Below are 26,776 nucleotides of genomic sequence, written 5' to 3'. Positions count from 1 at the left end.
AGGGCCGGTCTCCTGCAACTTTTAGATGCATCTCTACTTCAGCACACCTGAGTCAAATAATGAGGTCATTAGCAGGACTCTGGAGAACTTGACTGCACTTAGGAGGTGATTCAGTTATTGGATTCAAGTGTGTTGGACCAGGGAGACATCTAAGATTTGCAGGACACCGGCCCTCGAGGACCAGGATTGCCCACCCCTGGACTAGATGCATTTGTCTCCCCAAAAATACCACCTATAACTTTTATTTTGGCAAGCAGTTAAATCAAATGGATGTTTTTGATCATTTTATGTTAAATTCTCATATTAGTACCCTGATACTGTAACACTGTGTTTTCTTTCAGGGTTATCATTTAGTGAGAATTTACTGTATGATCTCAGCCTATTAAGAACATGCGTTTTAAGCACTTTCCGAAGCGACTCACAGTGTTGTTTTTGATGGTGTACATACTGCTGTAAGCGCTGTATCCTATATATGGCCGCTTGGTTTCATCAGTGCCGTTCCTCTATAGGCAGTCTGTTACAGTAGCATGCTTCATGCATGGCTGATTGCAGGCCTTTATTTAATACAGCATGTTTCTTCCACAATGATGCACAGATCTTTAGAGTCAATTGGCTGAAATGATCGTTTCCCATGCTCTGCTTCAGCGGGCTAAACTCGAAGGATCTCCGTCTCTCAGAGGGAAATGTCCGTGTGTCTTTTCTTCAACCTAGAACTTCTGCTTGGACTCCTGTTTTTTCTTTGGCTTAATTTGTATATAATGTAAATGTGTACATAGTTTGTGTCCTGCACAATTAGGTTGTTTTTTTTTTGTTTGTTTGATTTTTCTGCCTGGATTTCCTAATTATTTGACTGAACTGGAGATGCAAACAAATCCCAACGGTTCAGTCACAGTCTGCCACAAATCTTATACTGATGTATCAGCAGGCAGGCGATGTCAAGTTATGAACTTCTTCTTAAAAACAGGCTGCAGACTTTTTTTTGGCAGCTTGCTGATTATCACTTTTGACCTTGCTGCAGTAGTTTAGTGTATAGAGACAAAAACAAAAAAACCTGGACGCCTGATGACTTAATTATCAGGCTGCATATGATGTGTTACACACCATTAACTGTTTAGCAGTTCTGACTCTTTCAAGCACGATTAAACCCATGACAAAGAGAAAATCCTGAATCAAGATGAGCAACATGGGAGGAGTGGTCTTTTCTTTCATTGATGGGTATCTGAACAGCAACATGATTAATCCTATTTTAAAGGCAATACCTGTTCTTTTTTTTTTTTTTTTAGATTTATAACCAATTTGCCAAACAGGTAGGTCACGTCAAAACTGAATGGACTGCATTGTTCATTTTGAAAGTGATCTCAATTTGTTTCTGTAAATAAATTATGGTTTTAGTGAAGATTGTGTCCTCTTATGTCTGACTCGCTGTTCTGCAGAGGCTCATCTCCCAAGTGGCGGCCTGACTGTTGCCTGAATCAATAAAAACACTCAGTGACGCCAGTACATCAGTGTTAAAATGGCTAAAGAACTGCATTTAAACATGTCACAAATAATATATTTCCTGTGGAGCCCAATCTCTCAGACAGTCGTGGCTAATTATTAGTTGTTGTTTTGTCTCTGTGAGCCTCAGTGATTCTGCTTTACGGTGGAAAATACTCTTAAAGACATAAGAATGGGTCTTAAACAACACAATATCTCCAAGAGCCTGTGCGAGATCATTTTAAGAGGTTATCCTCTGAGATATGCTATATTTCACACTCACCATCTTAAATGTTGTTTGCACAGTTTGTTTTTTTTGTGGCGTCTTTTTGCTGATTGGAGTTCCAGTACCTGACCAGAAATGCGTATTTGCATACATAGATCTTCTACTTGTGTTTGGCATTTAATACTGACCTATAAGTTACCCAAACCTTGAAGGACTCAAGAGATGAGCCAATGTTGTGTCCTCATAGTTATCCAAGCAACAAGCCAAGTTTAACCTGGACGGATTCTGAGCTATGTGTCATTAAAAACTTCATTTGTTGTCGTTTTGTTTGTTGAACCTTTTTAAAATAACCCCCAGAAATGAAATTGCTTGTGGGACTTGAACTATTGTAGCATCAGTGAAGTTTTCCAAACACCTTTAGACTGAAAACTTGGCCCAAAGGTTAAAGGTCGACGCCTGTCTCTGGTCCTGCTTTTTGTCTTCTAGTTCCAACAGGCCTAACGTATTAATCTGTAGATACCGTCCATGATTGATTCTTCCTTTTTGCCTTCCCACTTCATTGTCATTGTTCTTTGCTGTTTAAAAACACGCACTCCACACAGTTGTGGTTTTTATTTGGGCCGTATGGGGATTTGCCCAGGGCAGCATTAAAAGGGAGATGAATGAGCTGCAGTTAAAATAAAACGCATGCTACAATCATGTAAGTGCTGTGCTGCTTTTATGCACATGCACTGATGAGACGATAGCACCACCGTGTGTAGAGTTGGCACCCCCGGCTTGCTGCTGGGAATTGGGAGACTATACTATGTGCTTTCAGCAAAACTGCCCTGCAGTCTATCCCACTCCAGAAAGTTATCTCACACAAATTATGCACCTGTTAGATTTGAAACCTGAGGTCTAGCGCAGAGCAGACGGAGGCAGTCATTGTTGAAAGAAAGCCAATAAATTTGGTCTGAAGACATGGGGAAGATAGAAAACATTGTGCAAGAATGTTCTTGAGTGGAAACTGCTATATCTCACCCTGAACACATCAACTTGCCCTGTGATTGTTGGTGGTGGCAGCATCACATTACATGTAAGCACTGCAATATTTTGATCTGTTCCGTTAAAAACAAAAAAATTACGATTTTAAGCGCTGTCACACCTGAAAGTCATGTGAAATTGATTCAACCATCTCATACATAGTTATTGTTTCCAGTTCCCAGATGCAAACTGAAAAAGGTTTTGTTAGATGCATAATGAGTGAATGTTTAAACTTCCATAATAAAAAGTTAATAGTTATTCAGCAGTGATGATAGCCGAGGGTAGAAGGTCTTGCATAACTTTAGATTGGCACAGATTTAATTTATTAGCTCCACATGCTAAATTGTTATTGGCAACATCTGATACATTCCTGATCAGCTGGTGGCTGAAATAAAATCTTTAAGTTTATATTAAACAGAGCTATACAATGATAAGCAACTTGCTAAATTACACAAGAGTAAAACAGCATAATTAGATAGCTATGGTTACAATAAAACAACAGGCCACATGCTCACCACTATGCAGGATGTTCTGTAAACTTTTCTTCTCTAATAAGCATTTAGAGGTTGAATGACAGAACATAGAGGCTGCAGACAAAATTCGACCTCTGGAACAACATGTTCAGCTGCGCCGTTCCTTTTTTTGTGAAATCAAGAAGCTGAATTAATAAACACAAACTGCCTGTTCCTCTGCACGGTCGTGAGAGCGTCCCCCGGTTAAACCCCAGCCAAGCAGCCGCCCGGTTAGGTTTTATTTTATTTTATTTTATTTATTTTTTTTCTACCTACACACCGGCTTGGAGGTGCCAGCTTTCCTGCGTCAAGTTTAACAAGGGCGATTCCGGAAACCATGCGACGGTCTTGCACAATAAAAGCACGGATGGGTACGCCATTAACCCGATGACCCTGCACACCTGGACTACACCTTAGCATATTTTAGCATATTCCAGTTTCACAAGCGGATTACTGAGAAGACATAAGATCATATTTGCACCCTAAAACACAATTTAAAATGGAGCAACTGCTACTCCTATAGAAAAATGACTTTCAACATTTATGTATTTATTTCAGTAGCCTTCCCACACAGTCTTTTATGCCTGATATTCTGAAATGCATGAAACAAAGAGGTAAATAAATGACACACTTTATTTGTTTACTTAAATATGTTCTCCTTTTTTGTCCTTCAAAACATCCAATTTCGAGGTAGTTACATTTAGCTCCACTCACAAGGATCACTTATATATGTTACAATTTATCCGTTTCCTAAAATCATTGACCCTGAAAAACTTATTTTACTATATCAAATCACTTTTATTGTAAGTTGTACCATAACAACATAGATTAATAAAACTCTAAAGATTCTGTTAAGGTACTTGGATTTGGTGGAGCTTTGCTGAAAACAACTGTGATCTCTGTCAACATGCAACCTTTTAATTTAGCTCGGAGCTCATCTACAAACGTGTTTTCTCTCCCAGTTGAAGCCACTAGAGGAAACAACACAATGCACCTGACTGTCCTCTGTCGCTACACACTTAATTAGATTGAATTGCCTATTTTTTCTGATTTGAATTGGTGCTACATAAATAAACTGAATTGAATTTTACTTATTTGAAATGTGCTTTGACATTTTTTTTTTGTCTCCCACCTTAACATGACAGAGATATAATAAAACATAAAATTCTGTTTTTGGTCGGTTGGAGATTTCGTGTGCCATGCTAAGGTTATTAGAAATTCTGGCCTCTCCTTAGAAAACAGTGTGAGGTATATTTACTGTAGGGATGTACAAAGTGAGAAATGGGGGACAATTGTGGCCCCTCTGAATGACTTCATGCAATTGTAGTATGTGGGTGGAAGCACATGCGGTTGATGTAGACGGACTCATTTTCATCTTTTATCTTCCTTTCACATGTGCGGACATGTGAAAGGAAGTGGTGTCGGTATAGATGTCAAAACTGTCTCAAGACCTGGGTCCCCCATTCTCATAGATCCTTCCTTGGTTAAGATAAACTGCACTGCATTGATATCTTCAGCAGAACCACAATTGAACATGTATTAATTTTCGAAAGTTTGAATTGGGAAAAGACTTTATTTTGAAAGCTCATAACGGAACTTGTTTGTTTATCACTACGTCTACGTTGACAGTGTGTTTGTGAGGAGGGGAGGGGGGGAGTCTCCACAGGCTTTGGGGATCCTCAGACAGGTGGAGGAGACGTCCTCAAGCAGCTGAACTGCACCGGGCTCGGACTTGAGGACTGGGCTGGGCTGCAGGACGAGCGGCGGCGCTCGCTGTGCACGCTCGGTGCACGGATCCCCCCCCTCATCCCTCATTTGCTCCCCTTGCAGCTGATGCCAGATACAAAAAAAAAAAAAAAAACATGCTTCGGCTGATTTCCCCCGTCCTGATCCCCCGCACACATGCTTGATTTTTCCAGCGTGCGCACGGAGAAGAGGAGGGATGTAGCCGCAGCAGGACAAATGAGGAGAACACATGGACTTCAGCTTTTCCCCTGAGATTCTTACGGTCTAAACCGGGCTTTCATCGCGCTGCTCTGGTCATGGAGAGCCAAGCGGTCGAGCCGCAGAACTATGAAGATGTGCAGAAAAGCGGCTACCTCCGCAAGCACAAATCGATGCACCGGCGCTTCTTCGTGCTGAAGGCGGCCTCGGAGCATGGTCCCGCTCGTCTTGAGTACTATGAGAACGAAAAGAAATTCCGCAGTAAATCACCTGTGCCCAAGAAGGTCCTGAACCTGGAGACCTGCTTCAACATCAACAAGCGGGCGGATTCCAAGAACAAGCACATGATCGTGCTCTACACCCGCAGCGAGAGCTTTGCCATCGCTGCGGACAGCGAGGAGGTCCAGAATGAGTGGTACCAAGCCATGCTGGATCTTCAGTGCAACTGTAAGACATGAAGCGTGGGCTGTGATTCCCACTGTCTGTTTCTCCATCAGGCCTGTCCTGCCCTATAGGCTGGTTCATCTCCATATATCTGTCTCGCCCATTCCAGATTGTTAAAAAAAAAAAAAAAAAAAAAAAAGAGCACAGCCCAGCTTGTATTGTCAGAATATGTTGATTTTTTTTTTTTTTACGACATGTGTAGTTTAATCGTTTGTTTGTTTCATTTATTTTTAAATCTCACTGTATTCCGCAAATCAGACTGTTTCTAAAGACAGGAGGTGGTTCATCTGACTGAGCGGGGTAGACCATCACGCAACGGGCGGCACGCGTTATGTGTTTGTGCAGCAGTCTCACCAAGTTTCAACATAGAGGATCAATTCCAGTCGGCAAAAAAATAATAATAATAATAATGTGATGCATATTTAATTGTTCGTGCGTACAGCAGGGGAAAACCGCTACCTCTTCTGACTAAAATGAAGCCCGCATTCGCACGATGGTGTGCTTTGCATGACGCAGTGGGCATATAGCAACCATCCAAGGGATGCATCATATAGTAGTAGCCTATCGCGGTGCACTCCGCTGCAGCCTGTGTTTTTGTTTTTCTGCACAGCTCTGACTTGCCGCTCGCCTAACCTACATTCGCGCTGTGCGGCGCGGCGCGGTTAAGGCAGGATCGGGACGGCATCCGACTGGAAATGATGTTTCTGTTGGCTACCCTCGTGTTTACGTTGTTATCCTTATGATGGGAGCAGACCACCACCACCGCCCCCCGTCCCCCTCCCCTTTGCATTTCATGCGTTTCAGTCAGTCAGTGTAGACTGATGGGCTTGCCCCTCTCCGACGTGTTGTTGTGGAAGCCTGAGCAGATACGCGCTCAGAGCGTAGTGCGTAGACCACATCTTGTTGCCAGGGACAGCATCAATAGAGCCGTGGTGTGTGTGTGTGTGTGTGTGTGTGTGCGTGCGTATGTGTGTGTATGTGCATATATCTCTATGCGTGCATGTCTTGTTTACATTTTCCTATTCAAAAATAGCATATCGTGCGTTACTGATCCACTTCTCTGTAATCAGTTAATGAAATATCTGGTTGCAGCCATCAAACCATGTTTATAGTCACTTAACTTTTTTTTTTTAAACTGGTATTTAATGTTTTATCTTTGATGATGATTGGTGATTATTATTCACCCTCCTTGGATTCTCTGTCAAATTCATGGTATTGAAAAACATGGTATTGAAAAGTTTGCTTAAGCCAAAATCTATTCTTTTTTTTTGAATAATGTTGGGCTTATGTGTATTTAAAAGGAAGTTGTCCTCCAAGATTTTGGTCAATGTTAACATGATAGCAAGCACCCATGATGCCAATCTCTAACACATTTCATTTTCAATTTTGAAATACTTGTCATGCACCTACCTTTTTTATTCAGATTCAGAACCAGCAGTTGTTTGTCTGCTTTATTTATTTTGATCCTCAGTAGTCATTGTCGTAACAGTGGCACAACTTCCTCGTATACTAGAAATATTTTCATCTTAGATATTTTTCAACCATTTTTTTTTTTTTTTTTTTTTACTTTTTACGCCTTTTCACAGTCTTGATTAGCACTTTTTAATATTGGACTTTGAGGTTTGAGATTGGTGAAAAAACCCTATGTTTCTCTATTATACATTGGAGGGGCATCCTGTTTATTTTTACATTTGACTTTTGGATATTCTTGCTCCCAACACAGAGCTTGGATGAAAACATGTTTGTAAGAAAACAGAAACAAAAAGTGGAAAAAATCCAACTCCATGTTGTAATACTATTTCAAAACAGCATGACGATATGATGGACAAACATGGAGTTTAGTGAGATGCTACTTGTTTAAAAAGCTGTAAGAACCTCTGGCCAACGTTTATTTCAGTGTTTCTAAAACCTTTAAATGGAAATAACACCTTACTAAATGTGTACTTTTTCAAGTAACAGTATCTTTACTGGCTTTTTGAAGACAAAAGTCAAAAGTTGAACCACTGAAGTAGGAAAAAATAACAGATAAACTCCTCAAAGTTGAAATGCTGTGTGGGCAATGTGACCAGCCAACCTTCTGAGCTCTCCTACCCACAATACGGTTTTTCTTTGTGTGGCTCTCAGGGGATGAAGGATGAGAAATCACAAATTGTGCTTTAATAAATGTGAATCAGAACGATTTATTTAATCTGGCCCATGAAAAACGTGTTAAATTTGGCACTAGATCTAAACCTGTGAATTTCATGCCAACTTTAGTGTCGTTAGCCTTGCGGGGTGAATTTTGTTTAACTGCCTACGTTGTATGGTGTCACATCCCATTTCACTGGACATACAAATAATCGACAGAAACGTTGTGACAAAAAATTGTTTGGTTTTGAACTATGCTGCCCTGGGTGGTGAGCCATATCACTCATATCCAAAACTACCAACTAATTTAGAGAAAATGTTGAACTAATTCCTAGTTTCACTGTAGTCGACTACATATCTTCATTTACCTTGAAAAATAATGGTCACCTGTACCACTGTGGTATTACTTTTCAGCTAATTTATTCTAAGCCTCTTATAGGACATAAATAATTATTATTTGCTGGAGCTTAAAGTGATGCAGATTAATTGAGCACAGCTGCTAGGCAGAGACATATTTTGCTAAGTTTTTTATATCATGACAGACAATAAATAATCAAATTCAGTGTTGTTGTTTTTTTTAATAACATTTAGAGGTGTAATTGATTAATATATGTTTTCTGCTCTGTTTCTTCCCAGGTAAAACTCCTGAAGACTATGGCAGCAGTGGAGAGTGTAGCTCTCCATCTCCCATCCCGACTTTTAAGGAGGTATGGCAAGTCAAGGTTTGGCCTAAAGGTCTTGGACATGCCAGGAACTTGGTGGGCATCTATCGACTGTGCCTAACTGATAAGACAGTCAACTTTGTCAAACTCAACTCAGATGTGGCTGCTGTGGTGTTGCAGCTGATGAATGTCCGCAGGTGTGGCCATTCAGAGAATTTCTTCTTCATTGAGGTGGGACGCTCAGCCATTACAGGCCCCGGAGAGTTCTGGATGCAAGTGGACGACTCTGTTGTGGCTCAAAACATGCACGAGACTCTGCTGGAGGCTATGAAAGCCCTAAGTGAGGAATTCCGTCAGCGCAGCAAGTCTCAGTCTGTGGGAACTTCTTGTGGTGGCGGTACTGCTTCAAACCCCATTAGTGTCCCGAGTCGGCGTCATCACCCAAACCTGCCACCAAGCCAGGTGGGCTTCTCCAGACGAGCACGCACTGAGACCCCAGGAACAGGTGGCAGCAGCACAAGCACATCACCCACGTCACGTCATGGATTTCCAAGGGCACGAACAGCCAGCATTGGAGCCAGGTCGGAAGAGGGAGGAGCGAGTGCCAGAGGGACGTGGGCTAGTTCCAGCCCAAGCCTGAATGGATCCTGCTCAACTACTCCAACGCTTAGGCCCAAACCCACAAGGGCTCCAACACCTGCTAAGATAACCTTAAGCCTTGCACGTTACACACCTAACCCTGCTCCCTCTCCTGCACCAAGCCTGTCCTCCAGTTCAGGTCATGGGTCAGAGTGTGGCCTGGTTGGGTCCGTAGTGGGAGGCATGTCGATTTGCTCCTACGCTCGCGTTTCTCAAAGAGTTTCTGTTTCAGGTTCACCGAGTGACTACGGGTCCTCAGATGAGTATGGTTCCAGTCCTGGTGAACACTCTCTGCTCATACCAAGTTTATCAGGACATCATGCACATGGAGAGGGCTCCTCCAGCTATATAGTAATGGGACAACGAGAAGGTCTGCTTGGTTCCCATCATCATTCAAAAGGCAGACGGATTCTGAGACGCTCATCAAGTCGAGAGTCTGAGGCCGAGCGAAGGCTGCTGAGTAAGAGGGCATCCCTGCCTTTGGCATCCCATGAAAGACTAACCCCGCACAGAAAAGATGAAGATGATGACGATGAGGAAGAGTATGCCATCATGTCACAGAGTGCTAATAGAGAGAGTGCGGATCTGCATCAAGGCTCAGGGAATCCAGCAGTTCAGGGTGGGCAGCTTGACGCAGTAGGGAAGAACAGGAAGAGGGCTGACAAAAGCAGGGGACATGGGGACAGAGGAGCAGCTGTAGACAGTGGCTACATGTCAATGTTACCTGGGGTGACATCTCCACCTGTTTCACTATCTCTTTCAATGGGTATGTACGACGCCAGTGCTAAACCCGGGGCAGATGATGAGTACATGGCCATGACCCCCAAAAACAGTGTGTCCCCTCCTCAGCACATCCGCCAACCCTCCTCAGAGGGCTACATGGTCATGTCTCCTAACAGCAGCAGCTCCACAGACCTGCATGGACTGGGCATATGGGAGAGCAGAGCCAGCATGGAGAGCCGAGCAGCCAGTGACTACATGAACATTTCCCCTGTCAGCAGTCGCTCTGCCTGCAGCACACCACCTTCACACCCTGAACAGCACCAACTGCAACCAAAAATGTTCAATTCATACTTCTCCCTGCCACGAGCCTATCAGCATACCCTTTATACTCGCTTTGAGGAGGACTTGAACAAAGGGGAAGAAAAGAAAGACAGCAGTGGGCATGAAAGTGCTGGTAGGGGAGGGAGAACAGGGTACAGCAAAAGAAACAAAATTGCAGTGGGCTCTGCAGGAAGCTGCCAGCTCTCCATGTCTTCCTCTTCTTTTTCCTCCAGCTCTGCTAGCAGTGAAAGCCTTGAAGATAAGACAACTTCTGGTGGGCGGGGGTTAAGTTTATTAAGAACTGGGGCGGAATACAAAAGTGCAGGAACATCCACAAAGGACGGACGTCACCACCAAAAGCGTGCATCCAGTAGTAAGAGCCCAAAGCAACAGAGGAGGGGGCGTCCTTTGAGTGTATCTTCAGACATTGCTAAAGCGAACACCTTGCCAAGGGTTAAGGAGAATCTACCACCATCAGGGTCCCAGAATGTCGGGGACTATGTAAGTATTATCTTTAAGGAAGATGGTGCATTCGATAAAGAACAAAGTGGAGGGTCTCATCACGGACCACCTTTAATCCATGGAACTCTTTGGCCCATAAACCAACCGCTGCTCTGTCATGATAACCCTGCTAACCTTCCCCGCAGCTTCTCGGCACCACTCTCCACCTCCGCTGAGTATGTCAACATGGATTTAGGGAAATCCTCAACACCACTGACTCATGTTAGATCCACATTCAGCACCCTACAGGACCCACCGGCAGTTTCCCCCAAGGCCCGGCATGAACACAGCTCGCCCTCTCCGCTGGTAGCAGAATGCAGCGCAGGGTACAGAACAAAAATAAAGATGGCAACAGGGCTGACGGATGTTCCATTTATAGACAGCAAAATTTCCAGTTCAAGCAACTTAGCAAGACCTGCCACTCACTCTGGTCAACCACTATCTAGAGAGCAGGATGCAAGTTTGGGTTCTTCCCCAGTCAAGTCCTTCCAGTCGCCTGATAAGAGCAGCAGACTGGTCCGAGGTGATCAACAGAGACACCTGAGCCACCGGTCAGAGACATTTAGCTCACCGCCATCTTTGCCACCATACGCATCTTCTTCTACCTCCCTCTTCCCCGAGGGCAGCCATGCAGCGAGTCATCGGCAGGGTTTGGACTGCTCACTGTGGGAGAATGGCCAGACTGCTGGTTTGTCTGCCACGCCTCCACCCCAAGCCTCCACCACATCCACTGAACAAGGCCTTAACTACATAGACCTTGACTTAGCCATGAAGGAGAGCCCTCAAGCTGGAGCAGAGCGCACCTCTCCTGTCTACAACGTCGGAGTGAGTACCAGTGCCGGCTCTTCCCTCAACACTTATGCCAGTATTGATTTCTACAAATCAGAGGAGCTACGAACGAACCAGAACAGCAGGAAGGATGGGCAAGGTGAGTGCTGTGAGTCCTCAGACCACAAATATCTAAAAAGTATTCATTCTGAATTGTAAAATGACAAATTGACAATTGCAGACATTCAGAACATTGTCTGGCATTCACAATGGCTTTATAAGCAAAATAAGAACTAGCTGCAGTCCCAACAGTTATGAAAAAACCCTGTCAATGATGTAAATATTTCAATATAGCTAAGAGGAGAAAAAAAACATTTAACACTAATCAGATTGGATACATGCTTTGACGTGATGTTAATAGTCATCTGATAAAATCGTCGTCTGGATCTTAGTCACTGCTGCTTTCATCTTGCACTGATGTTTTCCATGGCTTCAAGCTGGTGGGCAGCGCTGCGCTTCCAGTCTGTGGGCTGTCTGTAGAGTCTCTTATTATCACAAGTGGGTGTTCAGAGAGCAGGGCCAATTGATTTGTCTGCTGGTAATGAGCCATTTCACATGAATGGAGGCACAGGGGACAAAACGCGGGCCAGGTGTTTATATGTTTATATGTGGGCGGGTTGATGGCTACTGAATTTCTGATGGCAGCGTTAAGTTGCATTCCAAAGATTGGCTTAATACTGTTTAAGGTTCACTCTTTTATTTATTTTTTATAAATTGACTTTCATGTGCAGATCTACAAAAATATGCACTCTATCAGCAATATGATTCTATGGACAATCATATTCTAAATGTGCAGCTATTTATTTAGCATTTACATAATTGAAATCAAGGCTCTGGGAGTACTCTGTCCATAAGTAATTATTTATGCTGCAGTTAATGACTGATCATGCCTTTCAGTAATCCAAACCTCTATAAGCCCATTTATCCTGGTTTCATTAACTGTAACTGTTTTCTGATAAACTGTACCTCAGAGCAGTGTCAGTACTTCATTATAAACCCAGAAAGAACCTGGTTTACTCCATTTCCAATCAGAAGTTGACATGCATTCATCCCTGCCATGACTCTTATATTGATTTTTGGGTTTTTAACTATTTATTTGTGGGTTTGATTTTCTTTCTACAGCGAAAGCTTGTACAATATACGGCTTCAATAACGTTAATAAGATTTGAGTGTACAAGTTTGAATTGATTAAAGATTTTCTGTAATCCACACAGGGTCAAAACTATACATACAGGCTCAGGTCTATAACTGTATTTGGTCAAACGTCCCATAGAAATTTGTACCTTGACAGCAAATATTTTTTAACCATAAAAGAGCTTCTGACAAATTCTGGCAAGGTTTTTGACCACTCTTCTTAGCAGAATTAGTATAATATATTTAAATTGGTTGGTTTCTCTGGCATGGATCTGACTTTTATGCATAGTCTGTCAATTTTCAACAGGTTGTGTTTGGGGTGACTTCAAGCACCTAATTGTAAATCCTGGAACACCAGCATCACTTTCCACAGTGAAGTAAATTTAACATCAAAATGGAGACAAAACCTGCCAACAAAGAGAAAGCCCTGCTCCAAAACTATTGGCATCAAGCTCTCCTAAAATTTGAGGCTTGGAGCCTAACGCCATCCAGAGACGTGTTTTGTTATCAAAAATGAAGATATTTCATTTCATTGAGAAGAAGTATGTCTAGATAAGTCGGGGTTAGACATTCAAGTTTGAGAATGTTGAGCCAAATGCCAACCATGGTGGTCTTAGATTCTTCCTGATGGTCTAGTTTACAAGTACTGGTCGACTACATGAGGAAGAAAACCCCAATTCTTCAATGTTGAAACAATTGTTGATAGAACTTACCATTAATATCAACCTTATTGAAAATATTTTCTTTAAAGCTAGATCCATGTTGGGAATTTTAAATTAGTTCTACAAGTTCTGCATAGAAAATTGAATCCAGAAGTGTGTTGCTGGCTACAAAACCCACATCGGTGCTCCACAGCTTGTTAATGGATACTACAGCAACATCAACAAAAATCTGTGGGGATGTATGTATATATATTTGAGTATATATGACTGTGTGGATTACAGAAAATCCATAATGAGTTCAAATTTCTGTCTTACTTTTTAAGAAATCATTCATTTAACAGCCCAGACATGAAAACCTTGGTTCAAATAAATCATCTAAAGCCAAACGTTTAGACCTGTGACGAGAATTGTAGGTGCTGCCACTTTATTGTATGGAAATGATCAGATTAGATCAGTGAACACTTTGTGCTGTTCAGGTGGTTATCAAGAAAAGAAGAAACAATAATCTGTGGAAGTGATAAAGCTCTCACAAACACACACAATATTGATATCTGCAACAACGGCCATGAGACCAATCAGAAAATCCTTCAACAAAGATATCAAGCGTCATGTGATATTTACTCAAGCTGCCAGCAGGACTTCTAGATTAAACAAAAGCAATATGCCTGGGCGAATATATAATCTAGACAGAACAGCTTTATCGGTTGTAACATTCTGTGCTCAGGAAGTCTACGTTAGATGTGCTGGGGGGAGAGAAAATTTTTATGCTCTTAACTGCATGAAGATGAGAAAATTCCTTGTGTCAAACATCTATCTATCTTGAACATCTCTGCCTTCTTTTGATTCTTTCATTCCAGACTGTTGATCTCCGTCTTTGTCTTTGATGCGACGGCTCGCCATGTGTTGCCACAACAGAACTGGACGCCGGAGTCGGAACGCTGAAACTATGGAAAGCTCATCCCTTCCTGTTTGGTGTTTCCTGTCAACCAAATGTGTGCCAAACACACACGCGCACACACACACACACACACACACACACACACACACACACACACACACACACACACACACACACACACACACAACCTTACAAACTCAACACACAATCAAAGCGTAAGGAAAAGACGTTACGTTGCTTGAACTAAGGAGACACTTGATCTTTTTTTAACTTGGTACAGAGAAGCTCACAGGTGACAGGCTACAAAATACGGTTGCCACCTTTTTTTGTACTTCATTAAAAATCATAATTGTTCCAAAATGTTTTATTATGTGTGTTAATGTTAGTTTCATTGAATTTTATAATTGGCAAAAACTCCATGTGTCACTTTTGAGCGAACCAGTTCGTTGAAGTTCTGTGCCACAAGATTGGAAAGTAATTATATGCCAATTAGTACGCTTATTTAATTTCGCTTCAGTGTTACATTCTTTTTCTTTGCACACATAGTTTAAATGATCAACAGATGTCCCTTAGGTTCAAGCAAGTAAGAAGATAACTGCTGGACATACGTTTCTTAAACATTCACACCATCTCACTGTAAACAGTTTTAAATTATTATCTACTGTAAAGTTGCCCCAAAAAAGCTTTTATACTTTTAGACTACTGCTCTTGTGTTACTGAGGTGCTCCAAATACTGGCCAAATGCTTTGAAATGTAAATTCACTACAGAGCCCTTCACATTTATTTGCTCTCCTGGTGAGGATGTTTAAAAATCTTTAAAATAAATTTGTCCTTTATTGCAGTAGCAAAATTTCACTTTTCACTGCAAGCTGCCCAAAAACCTGCTGGCATGTAGCTAGTATCCAATGGATGTAATGCAAATCTGACAAACTCTTTGTTGGAGTTTTCAAACTATACGTTTGCCTCGGCCAGCCTTGTTTGTTCCCTTTCTTGATTTTAATTGCTGCTCTTTCTGCAGATATGGCCAAATTTAGATCATCAGCTGGGTGTTTGTGGTCATTTCCTAACTTATGGGGTTGATGTTTTTCTTGAGTGCCATGTTCTCTTGTCTTTCCCACGTTGAAGAACGGAAAAGAGCAATGTGCCTCTGCGTCACATAAAAGTTTCCCCAAGGAAGCCGCAAGTCATGCATTACAAATTAAAGGCTTCCCAATACAATAAAGAGATTTAAATTATATAAACATAAAATAGGAATTTATTTTAAGGCTTTTTGCACGTCCTTACAGAGATGCCAGTTAAAGTGAAGGATGCGTCCCCACCATTTACCTATCAATCCCCATTGCTGTGACGCATTTAAAGTCCAGCCCCATTCAAGTGGAAAAAATACTTTTGCTTGTATTTATGGAAATGTCCTGGCTGATAGGTGCTAAAGACTCCTGAACATAAAACTAGCAAGGCTCTTCATGTCCCACTTTAAGTGTTCAAAGATTTTCCCGATCGTTAGACGCATAGAAGTTGAACAGACGCAGCCGGTCTGCGACGTCTACATGGACAGAGAGCTGCAAATATTCCCCCCTCGTCCGCCTTCGGATTCCTCTTAATAACAGTGTATCAGATGAGGCTGACACATGACTGTCAAATCAATTACATGATGTCTGAGTCACACAACGAGCGCTTCAGCAGGAGAGACCATCAGAGGAAAAAAAATAGAGATATACGTTGCTTTTTTGTTTTTTTTTAGTTGAAGACTTAAAATCATTTTGAACTTTTAAGTAACACAAACTTAGTAGAAACATTATAAATGCTTTTTTTGGCATCTCAGCTTTTCTATTACAACTGTATATTACACTATGGTATATACTATAGTAATAAGAGTAGAGTGACAGAAACTATAGTACATACTGTGGTTATAGTTTTCCTCATTTCCGAAACAGTTAACACAATTTTAATATAAAGTGACACACTACAATGGTATATAAAATATACAGTATGCATATAATGAATAATACTATATAGCCTAGATATCTATATACTCTTTTATAAAGTGCCTCATTTTTGATTGTAGCTGTTTTTACACAGGTTATCTTAAAATGGGTTGTGAAAACGGGGCTGGGGGAAAACAATAACATTTCTCTTCAAAGCTTAAATTTGTGGAAGGAGGACAGACCAGAAACGTAAAACTGCTGCCATTCAACAGTGATTAGATTGCCTTAAAGTGTTTTATCAGAGACATGAAAAAGGAAGCAGTTTTGATTTTGTTGCAGTGCCTAACACTGAAGCCACAATGTAAGCACATGCACCCCTCTCGCTATTTTATTTATTTTTTTGGTTGGTTTTGTCAAACTGAGGTTTTGCTAAAAAAAAAAAAAAAGAAGAAGAAAAAGAGAAAAGACAATGAAGAAAAAGAAGAAAGAATCCTCTCCTCATATATTTTTTTGTAGTGGTCCCGTCTTTCTATTTCACTCTCATGCACCCACCTGAAAAAACAAGCATATACGATACATTAGTCATACACGGCGCCTTGCAAAACTATTCATTGCTTTTGAACATTACAACCACAAACTTCAAACTGTATTTTATTGGGATTTTATAAAACAGACCACCACAACGTAGTGCACAGCTGAAAAGTTGGACAAAATGTATTTCTTTTCCGAAATAATTACAAATTCAAATAAGAAAGGTCTTTTGGGGTACTTCAATCAGCTTTGCTCAAACAACGTAGACATTCTTCTTTGTAAAGCATCTGGGAACAGTAAATGTCCAAGTCACAGATTCCCAATTGGATATAGGCCTACACTTTTCAGATTTTTATTAATAAATCATTTTTGAGAAACATCTAATCTGTACTCCACAGTTATACTGTATTCATGTTAGTTTGTCAGATAAGATCCTAATGTGGAATTGATGAATACCTTTGCAAAGCACTACATCTTAACTTTCCTGGTTTCTGCTTCACGAAGAAGCTGCCATCTTGTATGTAAATAATGAACACGATATTAATGAATTAACTTTTACGTTTTAAAAGCACTCCCTTAACAAGCTTTTGGAAAAATGGAGCGTGCTTGTGGCTGTGAGCTTGTTCGTGTCAAAACTGTATGAACATGCTTTTCAGTGATTTGGTGATACAGATATTGATTGAGCTTCCAGTAATTGTGAGTAGTTCTGTTTCTCTATCATATTGTCTTCTTTTCTCCACCCACAACATCTGTTGGACTGTGGACCAAGTCTTTACACTCATTGCCTCCTCTTTTATAAATCCTGCTGCAGCCAATGAAAGTACCCAAAAGAAAAGAAAAAAAACAAAAGTCTAAAATTAATGAAAGGTTTAGAATAATTTGTTGGTCTAATTTAGGAAACACACACATCCAGATATCAGTCAAAATATTCTTTCCTTTTTAAAGCTCATATTGTGTTTCTCTGACTGTAGTACTTTGACTGGGGGGTGTTTAATCACGGCCACAGGTGGCAACATTTATTTGGCCTTGTTGTGACATTGCTGAAACTGCAGACCATTTTAATTGCAAATACTTTTAGAAATAAAAAAAAATGTCTGCTGTATTTTGTTGATAAGGTGATGCAAACTTGTTCTGAGTCCAGGGTTCTGGCTGAGTGCACACAGGGTAAAAACAAATGAAAGGTTTTCTTGATGGAGTTCTGACATTTGGTAGCTTTTCCCACATTTAGATTGATTTAAATTTTTGTTTATTTATTTAAAGGACTCAGCACCAGTGTGGTCAAGTCAGTTTAAAGTTTATCTCAAAAACTACATCTGTTTCTTAAAAGTATTTAGCTTTTTATTAGTACTTATTGGTGCCTGATTGCCTCGTTCCTCTTAATAACAGTAATAATAGGAGCCACTCCATTAAAATGAGGAAAAGGCGGGAATCACCATGGCAACCAATGTGCATGCTTCATAAAGAATGCAGTAGTTAAAATTGGACTTTCACAGTAAGACTAACAGGTACTTTTTTAAAAATGAATACTACAAGTAAAGAAGGATACAAATTACTGTTTGGCCTAATCCAAACAAACAAGTTCGTTTGGATTTTCAAAATAAGGTTGCCAATCCTGCTTTTAAAAAAAAAGCAATTATGTTAAAGTAAAACGCATTTATTTTCTTCAACATAAGAAGTTTCAAACTTTTGTATATTTGCATATTGCAAAATTCGGCTGACATACACACCTAAATTAAGCATGACCTTTATTGCTTTTTCAAAATAAATCACAATTTTTTAAAAATAGATCCTGCTATTTCATAGTTTGATTATTACAACCATATTTCTCATCCTTTGTCACCAAAGATAATATTTTGGGCTCAAATAAGACATATTAAGCACCAAGCGTTGGGCACCACTGTGGCTCCTTCAGGATTCCTTACAATTTTGATATTTTTAACATAGTCTCTGCACTCTCAGTGTACACTCAATATTGACAATCTTAACCAAATCCATACAGGAGCTTCTGTTGTCATAGTTTATCTTATCGGAGGTATGTTTTATTCTGTTTGTGTTAGCCTCCTTTCTAATTGGGGATTAGAGAGAATCTCTGACTGTACCTTATAATCTCAAATCAGAGCAGACGCAACAGTTGGTGTTACTGTAAAGCCCCTGGGAGAGCCTGATGTCGGCTCAGTGGGTGCAAACGGCTAAGAGGAGTGCAGAACTTTACAACCAAACCCACTGTAGCTTAATATGTTAATATCTGCTGTATTTCTTTTTTTTTTTTTCTACCATTGGAAGATAGGTGGCTGCTTTCTTTAGCTATTTTAACACGGTGCACAAGCTGCTCCACGGACTCTAAATGTGGGAAATGATACTGTATGTACAATCAGGATACCTGCTATAACTACAGTAAAAGAGCATCATATGTATTTTAAAATCAAATGATCCTACTTTGATAATGATGTAATTGTAAAAGATGAACAGGAACTATAGGTATGTAAAGTTTAATGTGTATAAAGAAGTTTGCTTCAAGGGAAGGGAGGGGACGGGGCGGCATGGGGTTCATTCTGTTTATGGCAAAATTGTTTCAAACAGAGTATTGATGATTTTTGTCTGTGATGTAGACAACAACAATGTTTTTTTTTTCTTTTGATAAAAGGCAAAGTGATATAAAAAAAAGTGTTCTGTGATTCTTTTATTATTTTTGAATTAATGACACGGAGTCAAATGAGTCTAGACTGATGCACAGTAAGCTGCCACAGGTCTGAGTTTTAAAGGATAAGCTTGTCGATGGAGTTTCTTTAATCCCTGCCTCCTCTGTTTAACAGATGGAGTTTGGGTGGTTTTGGGGTAAATAACAACTGAGTGAGGTTTCTGCTGTTTGACAGTTTTAGTTTCAGTATTTATTACCCTGTGAGTAACATCAACGTATTTTCAATAGGAAATTTGTATTTCACAGAACCCACAAACATTGTGTTTTCATTAAGGTGCATAAAGCATGACTCTGGTTGGATGTTTGTCTTTTAAGAAGCTTAAAACTAGTTTTGGATCATTGTCCTGTTTGATCCATACTTAATTTTGACAGTTTTAGTCACGAAACTAAATTTTTGACCAAAATGTTATTTAGTTTTAGGGACTAAAACTAAAGTCCCTAAAACTTGTTATTGTAAATTGCAAGACTTACAGGGATATGTTTCATTCCTCTAAGAGCTCATAGTTTACAATACAGTACTATTCATTTCTTTAAACCTTAGTGACATATTTATCTTCATCTCAATTTCCCTTTTCAAGTTTTAATCTCACAAATCTTAATTGTGATAGGGTTCTGTACAAAATACAACATTCCTTATTTAATTAAAATAAAAAAAATCTGATTTGTTCTACCTAAACAAAAAATGACATTAGCTAAAATAATACAATAGATATTTGTTGTCTGACATGTATATTTTTATACATGTCAGAGAACAAATGATAATGTTAATTTTTCTGTGTAGTCTGCTGGGGTTGTGAATTTAGACTTATTTTTGTTTGTTTCTCAAAACAAAAACCTGCAATCAAAAAATTTAGATTTTCTCTAAAGTTTGGATGCAATCTGTTTCCCTTTTTACAACAACAGATCACACAGATTAAGAAAAGCAATAACTTCAGTATTAAAGCCTTGAAGACACCCAAAATCTAATAACTCCTGGAATCTTAGTTAAGGGAAACAATAGTACTGTAAACAAAAACTGAAAATAGAAAGAGACTTGAGGTCGTCACTATGGAGAACTAGCTGCCATAACTGGAGTTCATCAGTCCACTGATTAAAAAAATAAAAAAATAAATAGGGGGAATAAAAGGTGTTTCTCTTTAACAAGTCTCATCTGATCTTGTTTTTTTCACAGCCCTGAGAGTGTGGGATGTTCCTGCTTCAGAAAAAGAAGGACATGTTCCCTCAGACAGCCCTAATATCAGGAAAGGCAATTATGGATGAAGCCATTTGAAGAGCAGAGATCTCAGAGTACCCTGGATTGCTGTGATCAAGAACAGGACATTCTGAGAAGTTCCTTGATAGGACTGCATTTGACGCCTGCACTGTTACATATTTCATAATGGCTCCTGCAAGAGTCCATTCTGAGGTGGCAAGATGTTTTTTGGTAAAAGAAGAAATGCATTGTAACATTTATCCATTGTGATGGATTTGGTACATATGTATCTAAAATAAGTAGAATTAGTTACTACATTTCCAAATATTTAAAACAATTTCTTCTAAAAACACAATCAGGTTAATATGAAGGGAACCCTCACTATTCCCACCTGTTCTAATACTAATCTGCATTGATACGTTCAATTTCTTTAAAAGGAGAATGGATTCTGAAGCACTGATATTCGTTTAACTTGTTTCTGTATTCTGTGTGACAGAAAACTAGCACATCATATTTCATATGTTCATATTTTTATCTGTAAAAAAATTAAAACCGCTATGCATTTTCTTCCACTTTACAATTGTGCATTATTTTGTGTAAATCTTTCTGATTAAATTTCAATTAAACGCGTTTAAGTTTGGGATTCTAACATAAAATGGGAAAAAGATCAACGAATTGGAAGGCACGTTATATTTATAAAGGTAACACACGACGGCGCTGTTCTCTCCTATAATCAGAGGAAATTTTATTTTGAAAAAAGAAAAAAAAAACAACAACCGGAACTTGTAGTTCGCTCGGTGCCATGCTGTTTCCTATCAAAGATGTTAAATTAGGATGAACACAATCACACCGTAACATTTTCAAACCCACCGTTACGTATGCTAAGACTTAGAATCGTGTAAAATAAAACCCTTCTAACCTGCTATCCTTTTGTATTCTTAGTAAACAAAAACTGCTTGTGTTAACGTAAAGTATTATTCGTCGCAAACGTACGTTTGTTTGTCGCGCGGACGCTGATAGATTTGGTACCTGAAATTTAACTCAGAGCGAGTGGTCTGTAGTTTTTGCTCCTCCTCGGATGTGAGGGAACAACCGTAGATTCCCATCATCTCCCATCGGTTTGACATCTCTGATGGCCGAACCGTTCAGTTGGTTCTGTCGGCGGCTGATGTTGGACGCCATTAGATAGCATTAACACAAACCATGAGGCCCACCGTGGATGCTAGCGTCGGTCAGCAGTTCACAGGGTCACCGTTACTCTTAATGTTTGACTCACAAACTCCGACTTCAACCTCCGATGCGCTGTTTTGAAATCCTCGCTGTCCTGCTAGGTTTGTGTATGCAAGCAACAGTCCGTTGTAATATTTCAGCTTTCAGAGTGGAGTTAATGGAGTGTGTTTTGGGGGAAATAGTAACTTTCTTCTAGTTGGCATTCAGCTTTAGTATAGCAAAACTCATTCAAAGAAAAGTCACATTCGACTCTTTTTGTTCATGTTCGCCATTTAAAATAGTTTGAATGCTGGACAGATGGTAGCATTTTGGCGCCTTCTACTGGTAGCTCTTTTAAGAGACGTCAAAGGGGTCTATCTATAAAACCTAAAACTACTCTGTCTGGTGCTTTACTCGACTTAAAGGAACGCTGTGTGTGTAAATTCGATAAGGTTGTTGAAAACAACAAAGACAAATTCCAGGAAAATTAGGCTATGTGGGTTTGCATTTTGTATTAGTAATGCAAATGGATTTTTTATTTTTTTAATTTGTATTTTTTTTTTCCACCAACATTCAGGGTTTCTTAACCACTCCAGAACACAGTGAGGGGTCAGGGTGACCGGCTGCTGAAACTCATTCGCACATGATAGCAGCTGCAAGTGTTGGGGTTGGGGGGGAATGTGTGGCTCAGCTGCTGCTCTCTGACCCGATCCAGTCCTTAGACGAAAGCGCACACATTCCTGCAGACGGCCAAGTATTGAATAACTGCTCACAGCTGGAAGTCTGTAACAAAATGTGCTTTTTTTTCTTGCCTCTAGGTTGCTGAGAGAAGGAGAAATCCACTCAGGTGACCATGGCTCCACACCAAGTGGTCCAGGCCATCATCGATCTCTCTGCAGGAGCAGTTGGTAATTAAAAGCCTTAAATGTTGTGCAAACAATTGCTCTTGACACGAAGCGTCTGCGGCAGTAGTTACAATGCCTCGCCAAAGGACAAATATTCACCTTTCCGTATTTTTCAACCACAAACATTAGTATATTTCATTGGAATTTTATGTGAAAGACTAACAGAAAGTGGCATACAATTGTGAAGCAGGAAAAAAAGTATACATGGTTCAAAAAAAATTGTTTTTTACAAATAAAAAGCTGAAGTTTCAAGCTTTTGTCGCAATTACAGCTGCAACCCTTTTAGGGTGCGTCTCTCTATCAACTTTGCACATCATGTTTATTTTGTGTTCGTTGTATTTTATGTTGTGTTAGCAAACCTTCTTGCATATATGCTGCATCCCTTACATGGATTCCCACAAACTGCAAACACATAGGGTATTTTTTGTCATTTAAAATTTAAAAAATTTTCCCTGCTGTGCTGTCTGACAAACATCTGGAGTCCTTCACATAACATCTGGATTTCAACTGAGATTAAATTAAACACAGGTTGATTTACTAACGAGGACGTTTCTGAAGGCAGTTTGTTCCACTGGATTTTATTTAGGGATATCAATCAACAGGTTTGAATACAAATGCAGTTATTTTGAACAAACTATGCATTGATTTTCTTCTACTTCGGCATTACTTTGTTTTGGTCTATCTCATAAAATCCGTAGAGGTCTGTGGTTGCGATACGCCGTACATGTCTTAAAGGCATTTTGGTTTCTGTCAGATTGCTCCAATGTTAGAATTGATTGGGCTGCTAAACCAAATGATGTTTTTAGTGGAAATAAAACCGGAGCTGAACTGAGTGAAGTGATAATAAGATGGTTATGTGTCTGACACCCCAGATGATCATTCTGATGACGCCTGACTTTTTCCGGCTCGTTTCTCGCTGCTGGTTATTCCGCTCAGCCGAGTGCAGCAGTCTGCATCGCTCTCAGATCTTTATCTCTCCTTACACAATGTGTACCTTGCTCTTTTGTGTTTGTGTGTGGTTTCACCCCCCGTGTCGTAGGAGGGGCTGCCTGTGTCTTTAGCGGTCAGCCTCTGGACACAGCGAAGGTAAAGATGCAGACCTTTCCCACTTTGTACCGGGGTTTCGTCCACTGCATCGTCTCCACCTACAAACAAGATGGCGTGCGTGGGCTGTACCAGGGCACCATCCCGGCGCTGATGGCCAACATCGCAGAGAACTCTGTGCTGTTCATGAGCTACGGCTTCTGCCAGCAGGTCATCCGCTTTGCAGCTGGACTGCACCACGACGCTGTGCTGAGGTTCGCCGCCTCTAACAGTAAAAGAAGCATACGTACATGTCCAGTTTCTAAGTGTGGGTTTGATTATTCTTCCCTTTTCATCAGCAACATGCAGAAAGCCTGTGCTGGTTCTGTAGCTTCTATCTTCTCCTCACTCGTCCTCTGCCCCACTGAGCTGGTGAAATGTCGACTACAAGCCATGTATGAGATGGAAATGTCTGGAAGGATTGCCAAAAGCAACAAGTATGTTTTGTTTTTTTGGGGGGGGGTTTGCCAGTATTATTTCAGTTGACTGTATTTGTGGTCACATACTTGCGTTTTAGAAAAAGACACCCAACAAAGGGCTGTGTTATCGATTCTACGATATTTGTCGATATTTTTTTGAATGACGCCAGCATTCCTATCACTTCCTGTCATCTTCTCCGATAAGGTCTGGTTATCGATCACATGACCTGTCTGATAATAAAAGTGTTTCCATTGGAGTTTTGTGAAATACCAAAAAAACCACCTCATACTAGCACAAAAACTTTTTATCGAAAGGTTTTATTTTTTTTTTCCAAAATTGGCTTTCTTCCAATAAGGGAATTCATTTTTGTAATGGGAAAATAATTTTCGCCATTATATTATCAATAGAAACGCAGCTAGCGTGTCCTTTGGTGAACTCTTAACGTCTTCAGATCGTTATTTTCTAACAGCAGGACTTGCAGATGGTTTGGCTTCACATGCACACAACCGGCCGCATGTATGGCACGACTGTGTGGTCAGTGATTGTTAAGCACATCTGTCGATCGACTACAATGTGTGTGTACTTGAGCCCGGCTAATGTCAGAGTGAAAATGTGTCTGGTGTGTCTGAAGCTCGGTGTGGTCGATGGTGAAGTCCATTATGAGGAACGAGGGTCCGCAGGGCTTCTTCCAGGGACTGACCACCACTATAGCCAGAGAGATTCCCGGGTACTTCTGCTTCTTTGGCGCCTACGAACTCTGCAGGACTGGATTTGCAGACTACATGACATGTGAAAAAGATGATATAGGTACTGGGAGCGGAACGATAACTCTGTTTCGGTCCGATTCCGATGCAGTAACTTTGTGTTTGCTGCATGTGCTGAAGGTGTGGCTCCGATCGTATTCAGCGGCGGCATCGGAGGCGTGTGCCTTTGGTTGGTGGTCTACCCCATGGACTGTGTCAAATCTCGGATTCAGGTCATGTCCATGACGAGGAAGCAGGCGGGGTTTTTCAAAACCTTCATGACCATCGCTCGCTCTGAAGGTAGGCACCGGCAGGAAAGGGAGGAACTACAGACATGTGGCGTTCTGCTTTCTGAGCTGTTTCCAATCTTGTGTGGTGTGTTTAGGAGTGAGGGCGCTGTACTCCGGCCTCACCCCCACCATCGTGCGCTGCTTCCCCGCTAACGGAGCGCTGTTCCTGGGTTACGAGGTCAGCAGGAAGCTGATGATGAAGCAGTTCGACAACTGAGCTGCTCCGTCAAACTGCCACACTCCCTCAGTTGCACTGCCTATAAACCAGTGATACAGTATTTACAAGCATCCTTATCTGGATTGTCAGTGTTTTTAAATTTTATAACTTGGTTTCTGAACATGTGACGGAGGAAAAGGCGTGCAGTGAAATACTGAAGCTGTGAACACTCCAGCTGGTAGTTTCTCTCCTACCTCAACAACATGGTGGCCGCACAACCTTCTGCCAGAAGACACATAAGAGTGAGGAAGACTCTGTTAGACGGTGCAGTTTACTTTAATGAATTAACTCCTGTTTTCAAGCTAACATTAAGATCACATATGAAAAAGGTGATCGTAAAGTGTCATGTTAATTGATATAGGTTGCCTAACATGTAGTAAGATGACTGTTTTTTATTTAAACAGGTTCCTAGTCTGCAGAAAGCTGGAATTTGATTTCATTTTTTTCCCATGTCTCCATACGAAAAAGAATATGATTACAGATTAATATTTCTGTTTCTTATAGTTTTTAACCCCTGTGCCTTGAAATGTTTTCCTTTCCTCATCCATGCCTCCTTCCTTTGGTGTTTACTTTCTCCATCTCTTTCTGACTTCTGTTTTACCTTTCCTGTTCTTTTTGTCTTTCCTTCTTTCTGATATTCCATCCTTGTCACAAATCCTTTCTTTCTTTTTCCTTTCTTTCATTACTTTTTCTTATTTCCTTCCTTCCAATCTATTGTTCTTAGCTCCCATATCCGCCAAATGTAGAGATATCTGCCATAAATCCAAAGTGAACATTAATACTTTTTTTATGTTTTGCTTTTAACAGTAAGCACAGGTTAACTGTTCAGAGTCAAGCGTGGATCGTTTTTCTACATGAGAAATATGCAGGAACCTTGTTTAAAGAACCTTTTCCTGATATTAAGGAACCTTAATGTTTTCATGCCAATAGACCTCCTCAGGCCTTTTTTTCTGTACATTTTAAAAACAGGAGAAATCTTGCTTTCATCTGTTTTCATCTGTATTTTTTAAGTGTTTTTAAACCTCCTGAGATTCTATTAAAAACACTCAAAACCCTTACTTTCAAATACTTTTTTTTCCACGCCGGTTTTGTTCTTTTATTTCACTCTTGATGTTCACGTCTCTCCTGTGTTGGTTTTTGTTATATAGAAGGAAATCATTAACATATCAGCCTTGTTAGTTGCTCTTTTTGCTCTTTGAGCCTAATTCCATGTTCTGTGTTTTTATTGTTGAATAACCTACATTTTAATGCAAACATGGTTTTGCATTAAAATGCATTAAATAATAAATGAATTAAAAAAAAGATCTTGGGGGTTTTCATGTATTTTATTTTCTCTTTAAGGAAATCACTTTAACAATTAAACACTAAAACAGAGGTTACACTTTTTTGATAAAGTAAATGATAAAAACATAGCTGCATTTTTGAAGCTGCATAAGGACAGCC

The 26,776-nt window shown here is 40.3% G+C and overlaps 2 protein-coding genes across 2 annotated transcripts; both read left to right on the top strand.

Annotated features, from left to right (window-relative positions):
• Positions 1 to 4,869: 4,869 nt before the first annotated feature.
• LOC114153803 (insulin receptor substrate 1-B) lies at positions 4,870 to 18,090 on the top strand. Its single transcript, XM_028032570.1, has 3 exons — positions 4,870 to 5,628; positions 8,389 to 11,526; positions 14,080 to 18,090. Exons 1-3 carry the CDS (start codon positions 5,280 to 5,282, stop codon positions 14,085 to 14,087), a joined length of 3,495 nt encoding a protein of 1,164 aa, XP_027888371.1. The 5' UTR covers positions 4,870 to 5,279; the 3' UTR covers positions 14,088 to 18,090.
• A 3,484-nt stretch (positions 18,091 to 21,574) lies between these two features.
• slc25a15b (solute carrier family 25 member 15b) lies at positions 21,575 to 26,386 on the top strand. Its single transcript, XM_028032572.1, has 7 exons — positions 21,575 to 21,797; positions 22,494 to 22,583; positions 23,620 to 23,878; positions 23,963 to 24,100; positions 24,715 to 24,890; positions 24,968 to 25,126; positions 25,212 to 26,386. Exons 2-7 carry the CDS (start codon positions 22,529 to 22,531, stop codon positions 25,331 to 25,333), a joined length of 909 nt encoding a protein of 302 aa, XP_027888373.1. The 5' UTR covers positions 21,575 to 21,797; positions 22,494 to 22,528; the 3' UTR covers positions 25,334 to 26,386.
• The last annotated feature ends 390 nt before the right edge of the window (positions 26,387 to 26,776 follow it).

The sequence above is a fragment of the Xiphophorus couchianus genome, chromosome 11 (assembly GCF_001444195.1).
Source record: "Xiphophorus couchianus chromosome 11, X_couchianus-1.0, whole genome shotgun sequence".
NCBI lineage: Eukaryota > Metazoa > Chordata > Actinopteri > Cyprinodontiformes > Poeciliidae > Xiphophorus > Xiphophorus couchianus.
This window is presented reverse-complemented; position numbering and strand designations above follow the sequence as displayed.

Coding starts and splice junctions, on each gene's coding strand:
- slc25a15b (XM_028032572.1), top strand. CDS start 22,529: ATGGCTCCACACCAAGTGGTCCAGGCCATCATCGATCTCTCTGCAGGA. Junction 23,879..23,962: donor CACCACGACGCTGTGCTGAG/GTTCGCCGCCTC, acceptor CCTTTTCATCAG/CAACATGCAGAAAGCCTGTG. Junction 25,127..25,211: donor GACCATCGCTCGCTCTGAAG/GTAGGCACCGGC, acceptor TGGTGTGTTTAG/GAGTGAGGGCGCTGTACTCC.
- LOC114153803 (XM_028032570.1), top strand. CDS start 5,280: ATGGAGAGCCAAGCGGTCGAGCCGCAGAACTATGAAGATGTGCAGAAA. Junction 5,629..8,388: donor GCTGGATCTTCAGTGCAACT/GTAAGACATGAA, acceptor GTTTCTTCCCAG/GTAAAACTCCTGAAGACTAT.